General features: G+C 51.8%; 2 protein-coding genes across 3 annotated transcripts; both read right to left on the minus strand.

Moving 5' to 3' along the window:
- Positions 1–10,126: 10,126 nt before the first annotated feature.
- Positions 10,127–12,244, minus strand: LOC100283001 (dihydroflavonol-4-reductase). Its single transcript, NM_001155905.2, has 6 exons — positions 12,045–12,244; positions 11,697–11,869; positions 11,373–11,561; positions 11,021–11,183; positions 10,554–10,740; positions 10,127–10,446 (listed from the first exon to the last, which is right to left on the minus strand). Exons 1-6 carry the CDS (start codon positions 12,172–12,174, stop codon positions 10,302–10,304), a joined length of 987 nt encoding a protein of 328 aa, NP_001149377.2. The 5' UTR covers positions 12,175–12,244; the 3' UTR covers positions 10,127–10,301.
- A 249-nt stretch (positions 12,245–12,493) lies between these two features.
- Positions 12,494–14,696, minus strand: LOC100383800 (uncharacterized). Of its 2 annotated transcripts, NM_001176434.1 has the most exon segments (5): positions 12,500–13,247; positions 13,339–13,535; positions 13,625–13,802; positions 13,900–14,429; positions 14,629–14,696. In NM_001176434.1, coding segments are annotated over 4 exon segments (1,416 nt in total). In that variant the 5' UTR covers positions 14,394–14,429; positions 14,629–14,696; the 3' UTR covers positions 12,500–12,700.
- Positions 14,697–14,918: the final 222 nt, after the last annotated feature.

Here is a 14,918-nt window from a genome sequence, read left to right on the forward strand (position 1 = left end):
GGCGAGCTCGGACGATTCGCGATGATAAGGGGAGAGGAGCCGACGCAAACATACAACCGGCTCAAGATCCTTATCAACAAAATAAGGAGCTACGGAAGCACGCGATGGACGGATCACGACGTCGTCCGCCTAATGCTAAGGTCATTTACCGTTCTTGATCCTCATCTCGTGAACAATATTCGTGAGAATCCCAGGTACACGAAGATGACGCCCGAGGAGGTACTCGGAAAATTCGTAAGCGGGCGGATGATGATCAAGGAGGCAAGATACGTCGACGACGCCTTGAATGGTCCGATCAACGAGCCTCAACCCATTGCTCTCAAGGCAACAAGGAGCAAGGAGGCGCTACCCAGCAAGGTGGCACAAATTGAGGCTGCCGGTCTTAATGATGAAGAGATGGCCCTCATCATTAAAAGATTCAAGACGGCGCTAAAAGGTCGAAAGGGACAGCCAAGCAAGGCTAAGACCAAGGGAAAGCGATCATGCTTCAAATGCGGTAAGCTTGGTCATTTTATTGCTAACTGTCCCGACAATGATAGTGATCAGGATCAAGGGAACAAGAGGGAAAAGAAGAAGAACTATAAGAAGGCAAAGGGCGAGGCGCATCTAGGCAAGGAGTGGGATTCGGACTGCTCCTCTTCCGACTCCGACAATGAAGGACTCGCCGCCACCGCCTTCAACAAGTCATCCCTCTTCCCCAACGAGCGTCACACTTGCCTCATGGCAAGAGAGAAGAAGGTAATCACTCGTAATGATGTCACTTATGATTCTTCTAGTGACGATGAGTCTAGTGATGATGAAATAGATTATTCTAGTTTGTTCAAGGGATTGGATAGAAATAAAACTAATAAAATCAATGAATTGATTGATGCCTTGAATGAAAAGGATAGGCTTTTAGAAAAGCAAGAGGATTTGTTGTATGATGAGCATGATAAGTTTGTAGAGGCACAAAAATCCTATGCTTTAGAAGTTAAAAGAAATGAAGTACTTTCTAGTGAATTATCTTCTTGTCATGAAAACATTGCTACTTTAAAGAGTGTTAATGATGATTTAAATGCTAAGCTAGAAAAATCTAGTAAATCAGCATCTTGTGTAGAACATGTTGTGATTTGCACTAGGTGTAAAGATTTTGACATTGATGCGTGTAGTGAACATCTAGCTTCAATTTCTAAACTGAATGATGAAGTGTCTAGTCTTAATGCCCAACTTAAGACTAGCAAAAGCGAATTTGATAAATTGAAATTTGCAAGGGATGCCTATACGATTGGTAGACATCCCTCAATTAAGGATGGACTTGGCTACAAAAGGGAAGCCAAGAACTTAACAAGCCATAAGGCTCCCATTCCCGCTAAGGAGAAAGGGAAGGCCCCTATGGCTACTAGTGCTAAAAAGAACCATGCCTTTTTGTATCATGATAAGAAAAATTCTAGAAATGCTTTTAGAAGTTATGATGCCTTTGATTCACATGCTTATGATTCTTATGCTATGACTGCTTCTAGTTCTCATGTTGTGCATGATAGAAAGGTTGGTAGAAGAAATGTTATTCACAATATGCCTACGAGAAATGTTGTTAATGCTCATAGGAAAGTTCATGAACCTTCTACAATTTATCATGCCCTAAATGCTTCCTTTACTATTTGTAGAAAGGATAGGAAAATAGTTGCTAGGAAGTTAGGGGCAAAATGCAAGGGAGACAAAACTTGCATTTGGGTCCCTAAGGAAATTTGCACTAACCTTGTAGGACCCAACAAGAGTTGGGTACCTAAGTCCCAAGCCTAAATTTGCCTTGCAGGTTTATGCATCCGGGGGATCAAGCTGGATTATTGACAGCGGATGCACAAACCATATGACGGGGGAGAAGAAGATGTTCACTTCCTACGTCAAGAATAAGGATTCCCAAGATTCAATTATATTCGGTGATGGGAATCAAGGCAAGGTAAAAGGGTTAGGTAAAATTGCAATTTCTAATGAGCATTCTATCTCTAATGTTTTTTTAGTAGAGAGTCTTGGATATAATTTGCTATCTGTTAGTCAATTATGTCATATGGGATATAACTGTCTATTTACAAATGTAGATGTGTCTGTCTTTAGAAGGAGCGATGGTTCATTAGCTTTTAAGGGTGTATTAGACGGCAAACTTTATTTAGTTGATTTTGCAAAAGAAGAGGCCGGTCTAGATGCATGCTTAATAGCTAAGACTAGCATGGGCTGGCTGTGGCATCGCCGCTTAGCACATGTGGGGATGAAGAACCTTCACAAGCTTCTAAAGGGAGAACACGTGATAGGTTTGACTAACGTGCATTTCGAAAAAGATAGACCTTGTGCAGCTTGTCAAGCAGGTAAACAAGTGGGAGGAGCGCATCACGGCAAGAATGTGATGACCACTTCAAGACCCCTGGAGCTGCTGCATATGGACCTCTTCGGACCTGTCGCCTATCTGAGCATAGGAGGGAGTAAGTATGGTTTAGTTATTGTTGATGACTTTTCCCGCTTCACTTGGGTGTTCTTTTTGCAGGATAAGTCTGAAACCCAAGGGACCCTCAAGCGCTTCCTCAGGAGAGCTCAAAATGAGTTTGAGCTCAAGGTGAAGAAGATAAGGAGCGACAACGGGTCCGAATTCAAGAACCTTCAAGTGGAGGAATTCCTTGAGGAGGAAGGGATCAAGCATGAGTTCTCCGCTCCCTACACACCACAGCAAAATGGTGTGGTAGAGAGGAAGAACAGGACGCTAATCGATATGGCGAGGACAATGCTTGGAGAATTCAAGACCCCCGAGTGTTTTTGGTCGGAAGCCGTGAACACGGCTTGCCACGCCATCAACAGGGTCTACCTTCATCGCCTCCTCAAGAAGACTTCGTATGAGCTACTAACCGGTAACAAACCCAATGTATCCTACTTTCGTGTTTTTGGGAGCAAGTGCTACATTCTAGTGAAGAAGGGTAGAAATTCTAAGTTTGCTCCCAAAGCTGTAGAAGGGTTTTTGTTAGGTTATGACTCAAATACAAAGGCGTATAGAGTCTTCAACAAATCATCGGGTTTGGTTGAAGTCTCTAGCGACGTTGTATTTGATGAGACTAATGGCTCTCCAAGAGAGCAAGTTGTTGATTGTGATGATGTAGATGAAGAAGATGTTCCGACGGCCGCTATACGAACCATGGCGATTGGAGAAGTGCGGCCACAGGAACAAGATGAACGAGATCAACCTTCTTCCTCAACTATGGTGCATCCCCCAACCGAAGATGACGAACAGGTACCTCAAGTGGAGGCGCTTGATCAAGGGGGAGCACAAGATGATCAAGTGATGGAGGAAGAAGCGCAACCGGCACCTCCAACCCAAGTTCGAGCGATGATTCAAAGGGATCATCCCGTCGACCAAATTCTGGGTGACATTAGCAAGGGAGTAACTACTCGATCTCGATTAGTTAATTTTTGTGAGCATTACTCTTTTGTCTCTTCTATTGAGCCTTTCAGGGTAGAGGAGGCCTTGCTAGATCCGGACTGGGTGTTGGCCATGCAGGAGGAGCTCAACAACTTCAAGCGCAATGAAGTTTGGACACTGGTGCCTCGTCCGAAGCAAAATGTTGTGGGAACCAAGTGGGTGTTCCGCAACAAACAGGACGAGCACGGGGTGGTGACGAGGAACAAGGCTCGACTTGTGGCAAAAGGTTATGCCCAAGTCGCAGGTTTGGACTTTGAGGAGACGTTTGCTCCTGTGGCTAGGCTAGAATCAATTCGTATCTTGCTAGCATATGCCGCTCACCATTCTTTCAGGTTGTTCCAAATGGATGTGAAGAGCGCTTTCCTCAATGGGCCGATCAAGGAGGAGGTGTACGTGGAGCAACCCCCTGGCTTCGAGGATGAACGGTACCCCGACCACGTGTGTAAGCTCTCTAAGGCGCTCTATGGACTTAAGCAAGCCCCAAGAGCATGGTATGAATGCCTTAGAGACTTTTTACTTGCTAATGCTTTCAAGGTTGGGAAAGCCGATCCAACTCTGTTCACTAAGACATGTGATGGTGATTTGTTTGTGTGCCAAATTTATGTCGATGACATAATATTTGGTTCTACTAACCAAAAGTCTTGTGAAGAGTTTAGCAGGGTGATGACGCAGAAATTCGAGATGTCGATGATGGGCGAGTTGAACTACTTCCTTGGGTTCCAAGTGAAGCAACTCAAGGACGGCACCTTCATCTCACAAACAAAGTACACGCAAGATCTGCTAAAGCGGTTTGGGATGAAGGACGCCAAGCCCGCAAAGACTCCGATGGGGACCGACGGACACACCGACCTCAACAAAGGAGGTAAGTCCGTCGATCAAAAAGCATACCGGTCAATGATAGGTTCTTTGCTTTACTTATGTGCTAGTAGACCGGATATTATGCTTAGCGTATGCATGTGTGCTAGATTTCAATCCGATCCTAAGGAGTGTCACTTAGTGGCGGTGAAGCGAATTCTTAGATATTTGGTTGCTACGCCTTGCTTCGGGCTCTGGTATCCAAAGGGGTCTACCTTTGACTTAGTTGGATACTCAGACTCCGACTATGCTGGATGTAAGGTCGATAGGAAGAGTACATCAGGGACGTGCCAATTCTTAGGAAGGTCCCTGGTGTCATGGAACTCTAAGAAACAAACCTCCGTTGCCCTATCCACCGCTGAGGCCGAGTACGTTGCCGCAGGTCAGTGTTGCGCGCAACTGCTTTGGATGAGGCAAACCCTCCGGGACTTTGGCTACAATCTGAGCAAAGTCCCACTCCTATGTGACAATGAGAGTGCTATCCGCATGGCGGAAAATCCTGTTGAGCACAGCCGCACAAAGCACATAGACATCCGGCATCACTTTTTGAGAGACCACCAGCAAAAGGGAGATATCGAAGTGTTTCATGTTAGCACCGAGAACCAGCTAGCTGATATCTTCACTAAGCCTCTAGATGAGAAGACCTTTTGCAGGTTGCGTAGTGAGCTAAATGTCTTAGATTCGCGGAACCTGGATTGAATTGTAGCATACATGTACTTATGCCTTTGATCATGTTCCTTTTTGCATTTTGTTGCTTATTATGGTGCTCAAGTTGTAAAAACACTCCCTGGACCTCACAAGTCCGTTGCAAAGTGATGCACATGTTTAGGGGGAGATGTGTTACAACTTGACCCTTTGAGACTAACCATGTGCTTGAGTTTGATGATTTAGTCTCGAAGGAGGATTGAAAGGAAAAAGGTGGACTTGGACCATGAAAGACTTCCACTGCACTCCGATGAGAGGGTAACTTATTCCAAGTTCATCTCATGAAATCTTATTGCCATTTGCTCTTAATTGAAGACTTTGGTGAGGCAATGGGGTTAAAAGGCCAAGATTGATCCTGTTTTGGTGCTTGATGCCAAAGGGGGAGAAAATAAAGGCCAAAGCGATAAATGGATCAGCTACCACTTGAGAGATTTTGAAAATAGTAGAATAGAGTTTTTGTTTTGTCAAACGCTTTTATTGTCTATTATTGTCTCTCTTGTCAAAAGTTGGCTTCTTGTGGGGAGAAGTGTTGACTATGGGAAATAAGGGGAGTTTTTGAAATCTTTGATCACTCTCTTTTGGAATGACTCTCTTTATGCTTTAACATGTGTGTTTGACATAGAGATAGAGATTTGAGTTTGATTTGCAAAAACAAACCAAGTGGTGGCAAAGGTTGATCCATATATGCCAAAATTGAATCAAAATCAATTTGAGTTTTATTTGAAGTGATTTTGCACTTGTTCTAGTTGCTTTATGTTGTGTTGGCATAAATCACCAAAAAGGGGGAGATTGAAAGGGAAATGTGCCCTTGGGCCATTTCTAAGTATTTTGGTGATTGAGTGTCAACACAAGTGCTTAAATATGAATCAATGCCCATGGATGAACAAAGTGAAAATCTAGAGCAAAGGTATGTTTCTAAGTCTTAGTACATTGGTTTTGTGTACTAATATACTTGTCTAAGTATTAGAAACAGGAAGAAGAAGAGAAGAAGAAAGTTGGCTGTGTACAGCCAAGAGGCTGTTTCGGTCTGGGGCACCGGACTGTCCGGTGGTGCACCGGACAGTGTCCGGTGCGCCAGGCTGCCTCGGCTGAAGAGGCCGCTCTCGGGAATTTGCTGACGGCGTACGGCTAAAATTCACCGGACTGTCCGGTGTGCACCGGACTGTCCGGTGAGCCAACGGTCGGCCGGGCCAACGGTCGGCCGCGCGATCTGCGCGGGACACGTGGCCAAGCCAACGGTCGGAAGGGGGCACCGGACTGTCCGGTGCGCCAACGGCTCCCAGATCTGCAACGGTCGGCTTCGCCAATTAAGGAAAGGAATCGGGCACCGGACAGTGTCCGGTGTGCACCGGACTGTCCGGTGCGCCCGACGACAGAAGGCAAAGATGGCCTTCCAGATTTATTCTCAACGGCTCCTAGCTGCCTTGGGGCTATAAAAGGGACCCCTAGGCGCATGGAGGAGTACACTAAGCAACCTTTGAGCATTCTTGATCATCCACACTCAGTCTTTGCGCATCCGTTTGTTATTCTAAGTGATTCGAGCTCCGTTCTTGTGAGAACTGTGAGATAGTCTTTGAGCTCGATTCTTGGCTGTGTGTGTGCGCATTTCGCTGTGGATTTGTGTGTGTTGCTTCCCTTCCTTACTCCGTGCTTCTTTGTGAATCTTAAGTGTAAGGGCGAGAGACTCCAATTTGTGGAGATTCCTCGCAAGTGGGATAAAGATAAGCAAGGCAAAACACCGTGGTATTCAAGTGGGTCTTTGGACCGCTTGAGAGGGGTTGATTGCAACCCTCGTCCGTTGGGACGCCACAACGTGGAGTAGGCAAGTTTTGTACTTGGCCGAACCACGGGATAAATCACCGTGTCTTCTCTGTGTTGAATTCTCTGTGATTGTCGTATTGTGCAAGATCTCCTCTTTAGCCACTTGGCAATTATTGTGCTAACCCTTAACAAGTTTTGTGGCTATAAGTTTAAGTTTTACAGGATCACCTATTCACCCCCCCTCTAGGTGCCCTCAGTCCCTCGGGCCGACGAGTGAGTGACGCCGCGTGCCCCAGCCAAGATGGGTCGAGCGCGTGGGCGAGCGCAAAGGGGGGAAAGGAGCGAGGCGGCTAGAGACCGGCGTGAGAGAGGTGGAAATCCCGCGGCCTTCGTGTTCGTCCCGCGCCCAGGTCGGGTGCGCTTGTAGTAGGGGGTTACAAGCGTCCACGCGGGAGAGGGAAGCGAGCGGCCCCAAGAGAGCGCCTGTCCCGTCCTCGTCCCCGCGCGGCCAACCCTCTCTAAGAGGGCCCTGGTCCTTCCTTTTATAGGCGTAAGGAGAGGATCCAGGTGTACAATGGGGGTGTAGCAGAGTGCTACGTGTCTAGCGGGGGAGAGCTAGCGCCCTAAGTACATGCCGATGTGGCAGCCGGAGAGATTTTGGCACCCAGCTGGTGTGAAGTCGTGGCCGTCGGAGGAGCGACAGAGCCTGGCGGAGGGACAGCTGTCGGAGCGGTTGAGTCCTTGCTGACGTCCTCCTGCTTCCGTAAGAGAGCTGAGAGCCGCCGTCGTCACAGAGCATGCGGGGCGCCATCATTGCCTATCTGGCGGAGCTAGCCAGATGGGACACCGGTCTTGTTCTCTGCGGCCCGAGTCAGCTCGGGGTAGGGTGATGATGGCGCTTCCTGTTGACGTGGCTGGCCTGCGCCCTAGGTTGGGCGACGTGGAGGCTCCTCCGAAGCTGAGGTCGAGTCTGTCTTCCATGGCCGAGGCCGAGTCCGAGCCCCTGGGTCGGGCGAGGCGGAGGTCGTTCGGTAGAGGCCAGGGCGGAGTCCGAGCCCTGGGGTCGGGCGAAGCGGAGTTCGTCGTCTTCTGGGGCTGAGCCCGAGTCCGAGCCCTGGGGTCGGGCGAAGCGGAGTTCGTCGTCTTCCGGGACTTAGCCCGAGTCCGAGCCCTGGGTCGGGCAGAGCGGAGTTCGCCGTCTTCCGGGACTTAGCCCGAGTCCGAGCCCTGGGTCGGGCGGAGCGGAGTTCACCGTCTTCCGGGACTTAGCCCGAGTTCGAGCCCTGGGTCGGGCGGAGCGGAGTTCGCCGTCTTCCGGGACTTAGCCCGAGTCCGAGCCCTAGGTCGGGCGGAGCAGAGTTCGCCGTCTTCCGGGACTTAGCCCGAGTCCGAGCCCTGGGTCGGGCGGAGCTTCCTATGGTGCCTTTGGCAGGGCCTGACTGCCTGTCAGTCTCACTCTGTCAAGTGGCACTGCAGTCGGAGTGGCGCAGGCGGCGCTGTCCTTCTGTCAGGCCGGTCAGTGGAGCGGTGAAGTGACGGCGGTCACTTCGGCTCTGCCGGGGGGCGCGCGTCAGGATAAAGGTGTCAGGTCACCTTTGCGTTAAATGCTCCTGCGACTTGGTCGGTCGGTGCGGCGATTTGGTCAGGGTTGCTTCTTAGCGAAGGCAGGGCCTCGGGCGAGCCGGAGATGTGTCCGCCGTTGGAGGGGGGGCCTCGGGCGAGACGGAAATCCTCCGGGGTCGGCTGCCCTTGTCCGAGGCTAGGCTCAGGCGAGGCACAATCGAGTCGCTCGAATGGACTGATCCCTGACTTAATCGCACCCATCAGGCCTTTGCAGCTTTATGCTGATGGGGTTACCAGCTGAGAATTAGGAGTCTTGATGGTACCCCTAATTATGGTCCCCGACAGTCTTGTTGCCCCAACCACATAGCATTCATTGTATTGAGTTTGCAAGACCATAGTGAGGTGATTAGCAAAATCATAATCCCACGTTAGGACCTTATTAATGCAAGTGAGCCACCTAGATCACACACCACATGTATTAGACTTCTCTTGGTCAAGTGAAAGTCTATGACTTACTACTCTTGGTGATCGACATCATCTAGATGGCTCGATGGCGTTTAGAGCGTGGTGATCACCTCGGATGACTTGTTGGTGACCCGGCTCAAGTTTGTTCATGTTCGTGAGGGATCCACCACGCTGAAGAGGCAAAGGATCATCTCGTAGTAATCACTTGGTCTTTGCGAGGACTAAGGGAGAGTTATACCTTTGCGCGGGTGCTCCACGAGGAGTAGTGGAGAGTGTCGAGTCTCCTATACCTCGGGGAAAATCGAAAGAGTTTTCTTGTCCTTGCTTTACATTCCGTGATTACTTTGAGCAATTTACTTTGAGTTTTTACATTCCTAGTAGTTGCCATGATGACTTAGGTTTTGGTTAGCATTCCCTATTTTTTTTGTAATCTAGCTAAGTAGTTGGGTGAAGTTGGGCTTAAGGTTAGAGTTTAATTTTTTGCAAGGAATTTTGAAAATACCAATTCACCGTTCCCTCTTGGACATCGTGATCCTTTCACTAAGCAATTGTGGTCACATTCCTTCCTTAGTAAGAAGTTTAAACCACTTTTTGCTTAAGAGGCATATTCATTAGTTTGAGGTCCATGATGCCCAACCCCCTCTGTCCTTTGGTTGATAAAAGATGTTCCATTTCACTGTTTGGCAAAGCAATTTCTTTTTTGTTCTCGTCACTTTACCAATAAAAGCAAGATCGGAAGTAGTCAAACTTCTTCAGGACATCCAATGGAACAGGAGAGAAAAACATCATATACAAGGAAAGACTATTTAAAATTGAGTTAATTAAGGTTAGCCTTCTCTAATCTGAAAGATATTTTCCTTTCCATCTACTAAACCTCTTTTCAAATCTTTCATCTACCTTTCATTCAATATTTTTCAACTTTCTATAATAAATAGAAACGCTCAGATACCTAATGAATAGGAATACCTAGATTCTTTAGGCCTTATTCGATTTTATGAGTGTATTGAGACGGTCGGAGAGGATTAAATATATTGCTAGTCAAAATTAAATAGAAAAAAGATTTACTCTCAACCACTTCCGATCCACGTACAACCGAACGAAAGGCTTTAGAGGGTGCTTCACTGTTTTGCACCCCCAAAAAATCTGTATACAGTTGCTCATGATCCTGCACCAAAGCACATTACTGAACTTTGTGCAGAGTGCAGGCCAAAGAAGAGGAGGAGCAAATGGCGTGGCCAAGTACAGTTGACGGCAACTATCAGAACGTTCAGCGTGTGTCTCTAGGCCTCATCTGCGACAAAGAATCCAATCCAGTTCGGTACCTGAAACTTCGTGATTAAGAACTGAAAATCGAGCTATTAGCTCAATTTTCCTTCTCAGGTTCGTCGTCGTCGTCTGGTGACATCATTATTTATTACAACTAGTTACACAAGCCACGCTAGCAACTTAGCAAGGTCCATGACGTACGGCCTCACGCATCACAAGCACTGCCCATCCTGCCATCCATCAGGATTCAGGAGATGTGGCCTCGGCTCTTGAGGCTCTCGACGGCATCCCTGATGATCTTCTCCATGGGGGTGATCTGAAGCCCCAGCGCGGTGAGCTTCTTGGACCCCACCTCCTGTCTCACCAGCCCAGGCTGGGTGTCCATGGGGAACCTGCAGGTAAAGCAACACAGCACAATGTCTCTAGATTTCAGTCGTTTTTTTTCTTGGTAAAAACTATAAACTGTGTGTGTGACAGTGTGTGGTTCCGTTCCGCGTACTTGGGCACTTTGTAGTCGGGGTAGAGCTCGGCGACTTTGGCGGCGAAGTCGCTCCAGTGGCAGATGGAGTGGACGCACAGGTGCCTCCCCGACGCCGATGCGCTCTCGAACACCAGGATATGCGCCATGGCGACGTCTTCCACGTGCACTGGCCCTAGGAAGAAATCGGCGTACTCCTCCGTGCAGCCTGCACGGGTACAAGCTTGTAATGAGCAAGCAAGAACAGTTGCAAGACATAGACATGCATGCATGCTTTGTGTTCGTTGCTACCACACTGCCAATGCATGGTCGATTGGTCATCTATGTATCAATTGAAACTGCTGGTGCCTGAACTGAGTCTGGAAGAGACATTTGGCCATGTGTAGCAAGCAGAGAACGAAAGGTTACTGAGCAATCCCACTGATTTTTAAATGGACGGATAACAAGATTCAATTTTTTTCCAACCCTAGCAAGAAGAGGTAGATTACCTTGAAGGAGGCGACAAAACATGGCCATGCTAGCGTTGATGGCTGGTGGAATCATCGGGCCCAGCACAGTCCCCGGGTTAACCACAACCACATCCAGCCCGTTCTCCTCTGCAAACTTCCACGCCGCCTTCTCCGCCAGCGTCTTGGAAGCAGGGTACCAAACCTACACGCAAAAGCAAATTGAACCTCGCCTGAGATGCTGCTAACAGCCAGCAAATTGCTGATGAAAAGTGAAGCTCTGCATGCAGAGGTTGCTGTTAATTTCCCAAAGTCCAGAGTTCATCAGGTGGGTTCGCTGGGTGGGATTGGGAAGGAATGAAGAACCCAAGCAGGAGCAGTAGTCGATGCTCACCCCATTCTTCTCGCAGTAGTCGATGTCGGTCCAGCAACGCTCGTCGACGACCTCGCCGGCGGGCCACCCGGGGTTGGGCACGACGGCCGAGATGGACGAGGTCACGACCACCCGCCGCACTCCGCCGGCGTCCTTGGCCGCGCGCACCACGTTCAGCGTCCCTTCCACCGCAGGCACCATCAGCTGATTCTGCACCGAAGGCGAGCGGAGCAGGGTCGGCGTGCGTGGGTCATGGGTGTGCGCGCGGCGCCGAGCGGGCAGACGGCGGCGACTGGTTACCGTCACTACTATACTGCACTGCGCGCGGCACGACGACGTACATACCTGGGGGTCCTTGACGGGGTCGACGGTGCAGGGTGACGCGAGGTGGAAGACGCCCGAGCACCCCCTTGCCGCGTCGAGCAGCGCGGCGCCGTCCAGGAGGTCGCAGCGGAAGAAGCTGAGGCGGCCGGCGCCGGCGGCGAGCGCGAGGAGGTGGTCCGTCTCCGCCCTGTCGTCTGCATGCACACCACCGCGGCGCACTCGATGAGCTGAGCGAGCGCCGCGTCGCAGGCGGGCAAGGGGCCAGCAGCTTTCTCTCCCGGCGTCATTATTCATGGCGACGCTTGTTCAGGAGGAGAGGAAGCAAAGCCGGCGGAGAGTGCGGGGCTAGGGCTACTGTACTCTACTGACCGGGGTCGAGGACGCCGGCGCGGACGTTGTAGCCGCGGCCGAGGAGGCCGCGGACGAGGGTCGAACCGATGAAGCCGCTGGCCCCGGTGACCAGCACCGTCTCGCCCTTGCCTTCTTCCCCGCTTGCCATCTCGCCGTCGTCCGTTCTTCCGATCCTCTGAGCTGAGGTTCCGACCCGTCGGGGGGTGCGAGTGGGACCGTGGAGCGTGGAGACGTGGAGTGGCTACGGTACACTCGATCTGTACTAGGGATGCGGTTGGTACCCGCCTCTCGATCTGCTCAAGTCACGTCACAGCTGTCATTAGAACTGTGTAGCAAAGATAGCCATCAGTGAGAACTGTGTAGCAAGATTTCTTCAAATTTTCCTCGCTTTTTTCAGGGCTGTTCTCCAGACCATGGGATGGGATGGGCCCGCTCTCTGCAAAGCAAGCATACCTCAGATGGAGATATCAGTTATAAAACCAACTCACATAACAAGAACTGCCCGTGTTGTGTACATACTGCTGCCCCGTGTTCATTCGGTTTACAAACTACGCTGTCGACTTGTATGTATGCGATTTTGAAATTACATATGCAAAGCGTAGAGAAAAATAATTAAAAAAACGGAAAATGAGCTGCGGAATTGCTGAGCGGGTATGCCGCCCGCCACCTAGCTACTACGACGACGACACGAGGTGCGCATAGAGCATCTGGTTCCAGACGTCGGGAACGCCGGGGAGGCACCAGTGGATGCAGTCGGCGCCGCTGCTGGGGTCGCGCGCCCTCGCTTCCAGCTCCGCCGCCGTGGGCGGGCTCCACTGCCGCCGGTGCACGGACGGGTGCGCGTCCTTGCGGTGCTCCGACAGCTGCGTCACGTTGAGCACCCGCACGGCGACGCCGCGCGCGCCCAGCCGCGCCACCTGCGCCTCCACCGCGCGCGCGAACGCCGGGTCCGTGTCCCGCCCGCGGTGCCCCTCCGCCGTGATCGGCTCCATTTCGCCGTAGCATCGGTGGTTGCCGGCGCCGCTCCCGGACCCGGCCGCCTCCTCCCACTCGTCGGAGTGGAGGTGCGTCGGAGAAATGCTCGTGAAGAAGAGCCCGGTGCGGGCGCGGTCGACGTGGCGCTCCAGCCACTCCGACCACGTCTTCATCGACATCTCGAACGCGCGCAGGCTGTCGGTCACCTCGTACGCCGCCGCCGCCGCCGCCTCGAACGAACCCCTCCTGCACGCACACCGCCACCGAACGCATGCACAGTCAGCGTGCGCGTTAGCCGTTAGCCAGCCAGACAGACAGACAGAACACACACACTCACAGGACTTTCATGCTCGGGCGGCGCCACCAGAGGTAGGAGTTGAAGACGAGCACGTCGGCGTCGCCCCAGTGCCTGGCGTGCTTGTCGATGGAGCCGGCGCGCACGACGCGGTCGGCCACCCGGTGGTGAACCGGATGGTCCGAGTTCGATTCCACTAGCAGCGGCGACCAGTAGAAGTCCACCGACGCGTTGTACTCCTGCAGCGCAACGCCGAATGTGACGGCGTCACTCACTCACTCACTCATCCAATCCATATGCAGCACGCCAAGCCAAGATGTGCACGTACATGGATCCTGAAGGAAACGAGGGAGCTGTCGTTGCCGCCGGCCATGGACTTATGCAGCATCGGGGTGGCGGTGTCGATGAGGCAGACCATGGATATCCACTGGTTCCGGTTCAGCGAGTCGCCGACGAAGGCCAGGCGCTTGCCGCGCAGCCTCTCGAGCAGCTTCACCGCGTCGAACCTGCACATAGAGTCCCGGCCGGGCGGGCGGTATATATTATCCATCTGACCGAGCTAGCAGGAAACACGTGAGCTCCTCATACGCATGCGGCGCGCACCTGGGAAGATCGCAGCCGTGCGGCTGCCACCTCCAGTGCTGGTACTTGCGATTCGTCCTCCCGAACTTGCCGCACGCCGACTGGTCCGACATGAACTTGCACGCGCTCTCCTCGTACAGCGGGTACGCAGCGCCGTCGTACACCCACCGGCCGGACGACATGTTGCACTCGCCTTGCCCGCCGGCGCGGGCGCGGGCGCCATCCGCAGGCGGCGGCGCGGCCGTCGTCGTCGTCGTCTCCCGCTGCTTGGTGGTGGTGGTGGTGGTGGTGACCGAAATGGCGAGGACGACGAACAAGACGAGCAGCAGCAGCACGAACGAGTTGAAGTGGCCGTGGCCGCGGGTGCCGAAGCTGACGGTGACGACGCCCCACGCCGCAGCCCTCGCGTGGAGCTTCTTGGCCGGCGCCGGCGCCTCCGCCACCAGCCACGCCTCCTCAAGGCCGCCGTCGCCGGCCGTGCTCCGGCCCTTCCGCGGCGGGGTGCACCCGGCCATGATCTTGACGTCGTCGATCGGGCCGAGGCCGGAAATCTGCAGGGTTGCCGCCGGTTACTCGCAAGCACTGGGCAGTGGGCACTACTGCATATGCGCGATCAAATAGCTTGCATGCATGGTATAAGTAAGTTTCCTTCTAGGTGAGGCTGAGAGAGTTGTTGCCCCTTGACCTCGTAGGTTTTGGTGCACCTATCGACGCCTCAATTCCACTCCAAACCATGGCGCGAAAACGTACCTGCTGTAGCTCTGTGCGTGTATATACAAACACCGAAGACGATGAGGAGAGGTTAGATGAGGAGAGGTTAGGGAGTGGTTTTGACCAATTAATACATGAAGAACAGCTGAAAGCCAGTATAGTGCCAGTAGTGCATCTGCAAAGTCAGAGCTGCCCCATCTGGCTACTTAGTGGCTTGCAAGCGAAGGTTTATAATAAACTTTTGGAGAAGTCTATGTGGAGCAGATGACATGTAATTAACGACTAGCGCAATTCTGGGCTCTGGTGAGGCCCCGCCCCATCAGTACTTG

Source organism: Zea mays, chromosome 5, assembly GCF_902167145.1.
Source record: "Zea mays cultivar B73 chromosome 5, Zm-B73-REFERENCE-NAM-5.0, whole genome shotgun sequence".
NCBI lineage: Eukaryota > Viridiplantae > Streptophyta > Magnoliopsida > Poales > Poaceae > Zea > Zea mays.